Source organism: Merops nubicus, unplaced genomic scaffold (assembly GCF_000691845.1).
Source record: "Merops nubicus isolate BGI_N331 unplaced genomic scaffold, ASM69184v1 scaffold44030, whole genome shotgun sequence".
NCBI lineage: Eukaryota > Metazoa > Chordata > Aves > Coraciiformes > Meropidae > Merops > Merops nubicus.
Genome location: NW_008583078.1, coordinates 1 through 2,031, shown reverse-complemented (window position 1 = coordinate 2,031; position 2,031 = coordinate 1). Strand labels below are relative to the sequence as shown.

The window sequence follows — 2,031 nt, the reverse complement described above, 5'->3', positions numbered from 1 at the left end:
GAATTAAACCCTCCCATCCTATTTGCACTCGTCTACAGAAAGTGTCAGTTCTGTTGTTGCAGGGACACCACAGGCCCCTGCCCATCCATCCCCAAACATGGAAGAACGTTGCTGTGAGGTGCCCAAATAACCCAGCCTCACCCCTCCCTGCAGCTGCTAACCCGATCCAGGCCTTACTTTGTTCCTCCAGCTTGTTGATGTCTCTCATGATGGCTCTGAAGAAGGGTCTCTGGTGGGGGTCGTAGTTCATGCACTGCTTCATCAGGTCAGCCAGCTCCTTGCACGACGGTGTTGCCAACACAAAATGCCCCTCGTAGAACCTCTCCTTCTGTAGGACACAAAGGGGAAACTCCAGGCTCAGTTCTAGCCTTCAACTTCATAAACCCACATTCTACATCAGATGTCACCATTGGATCCTCAACTCATTGGGAACCTGGACTTAACTTGGACTTTTCCTTTTCAGCAGTAACTCTAGAGCACCTCCTGGCAGCAGAGAATTATTATTGTGTTCAATCTGCTGTAGTTTAGAGCAACCACTTAAAACAGGTGAAGTTTCTAAACCACACTGAGGATTTCACCTTTCAGAAGACATTTCTCTTGCCAGGTTTGCCACGTTCCTTGTGCACCAGGACAAAGGGCCGAGTGGAAACGCTCGCCAAGGAACCACCACAAGGAATCCTGGCTGCTCCTCACAGCCCTCAAGAAGACACCAGCTTTGGGGCAGCTGGGATGAGGGTGGGCTGGTGCATTTCTAGCCTGGCTGTCCACCACAGGCAGGAAGGGGGTTGTAGCCAGGGCAGCAAGTTCCTTTCAGCTGCCTCCTGTTAGATCAGCTCGGGCAGTGACTCAAGGACTCAGTCATTTCCTTCAGGAGAGCAGCAGAAAAACTTCCAAGAGGAAAAAAAAGCACATTTGGAACCTAAGCTGAAGGCCCCCAGCAGTGATGACCAGAAACTGCCAGCAGTCAGGCAGAAAAAGGCTGATTTAAATTGGTTTTAGATTTCAGAGTAAACAATAATGGTGTCCCATGGGAGAGTAGTTTTGGAACAGCATCCAGAAGAAACAAGTAAGAACAGAAGAACCTACCTGCTCTTACACAGAACCCCAGTCATAGAATCGTGGAGTCATTTCAGTTGAATGAGACCTTTTAGATCCAAGAGGTGTTTAAGGTCACGTTGGATGAGGCCTTGAGCAACCTACTCTAGTTGAGAGGTGTCCCTGCCCGTGGCAGGAAGGTTAGATGAGAAGATCTTGGGGTCCCTCCCAACCTCAGCCATTCAGTAATGTCAAACCCAGCCCTGCCAGGTCCCCACTGCCCCATGTCCCTCACACCACATCTCCACAGCTTAGAAACCCTCCAGGGGTGGGGACTCCACCACTGCCCTGGGCAGTCCTTTGGGGAAATAACTTGTTCCTCAGCTCCAACCTCAGCCTCCCCTGGGGCAACTTGAGGCCGTTTCCTCTTGTCCTGTCCCTTGTTCCTTGGGAGCAGAGCCCGTCCCCCCCCTGGCTCCAGGCTCCTGTCCGGAGCTGTGCAGAGCCAGAAGGTCTCCCCTGAGCCTCCTTTGCTCCAGGCTCAGCACCCCCAGCTCCCTCAGCTGCTCCTCCCCACACTTGGGCTCTAGCCCCTTCCCCAGCAGCTTCGTTGCCCTTCTCTGGCCACGCTCCAGCCCCTCAAGGTCCTTCTGGGAGGGAGGGGCCCAAAACTGACCCCAGGATTTGAGGTGCAGCCTCCCCAGTGCTGAGTCCAGGGGGATGATCCCTGCCCTGCTCCTGCTGGCCACACCAGTGCTGACCCAAGCCAGGATGCTGGTGGCCTTCTTGGCACACATTGGCTCATATCCAGCCAGCTGTTGACCAACACCCCCAGATCAATTCAGTTTATAACTGGACACAGGGGTTAGAGCAGGACAGCATCAGAACTTCTCTTTAATTGTTACTATGCTGATTTTTTTAAATCCCCAACAAGGACCTCAACAAGGTTAGGTTGAAACAATAATCAGCAATTTTTGTAGTAGAGGACAAGAATTC

The 2,031-nt window shown here is 52.2% G+C and overlaps 1 protein-coding gene across 1 annotated transcript in view; it reads right to left on the bottom strand.

Moving 5' to 3' along the window:
• The window catches only part of LOC103772176 (tyrosine-protein kinase JAK1-like), a gene marked incomplete at both ends in the record, with an annotated part of 3,496 nt that extends 3,168 nt beyond the window's left edge, over positions 1-328 (bottom strand). Inside the window, one exon of the mRNA XM_008939497.1 lies at positions 178-328. Within this exon, the coding sequence (XP_008937745.1) occupies positions 178-328 (151 nt within the window). The remainder of the gene's footprint in view (positions 1-177) is intronic.
• Positions 329-2,031: the final 1,703 nt, after the last annotated feature.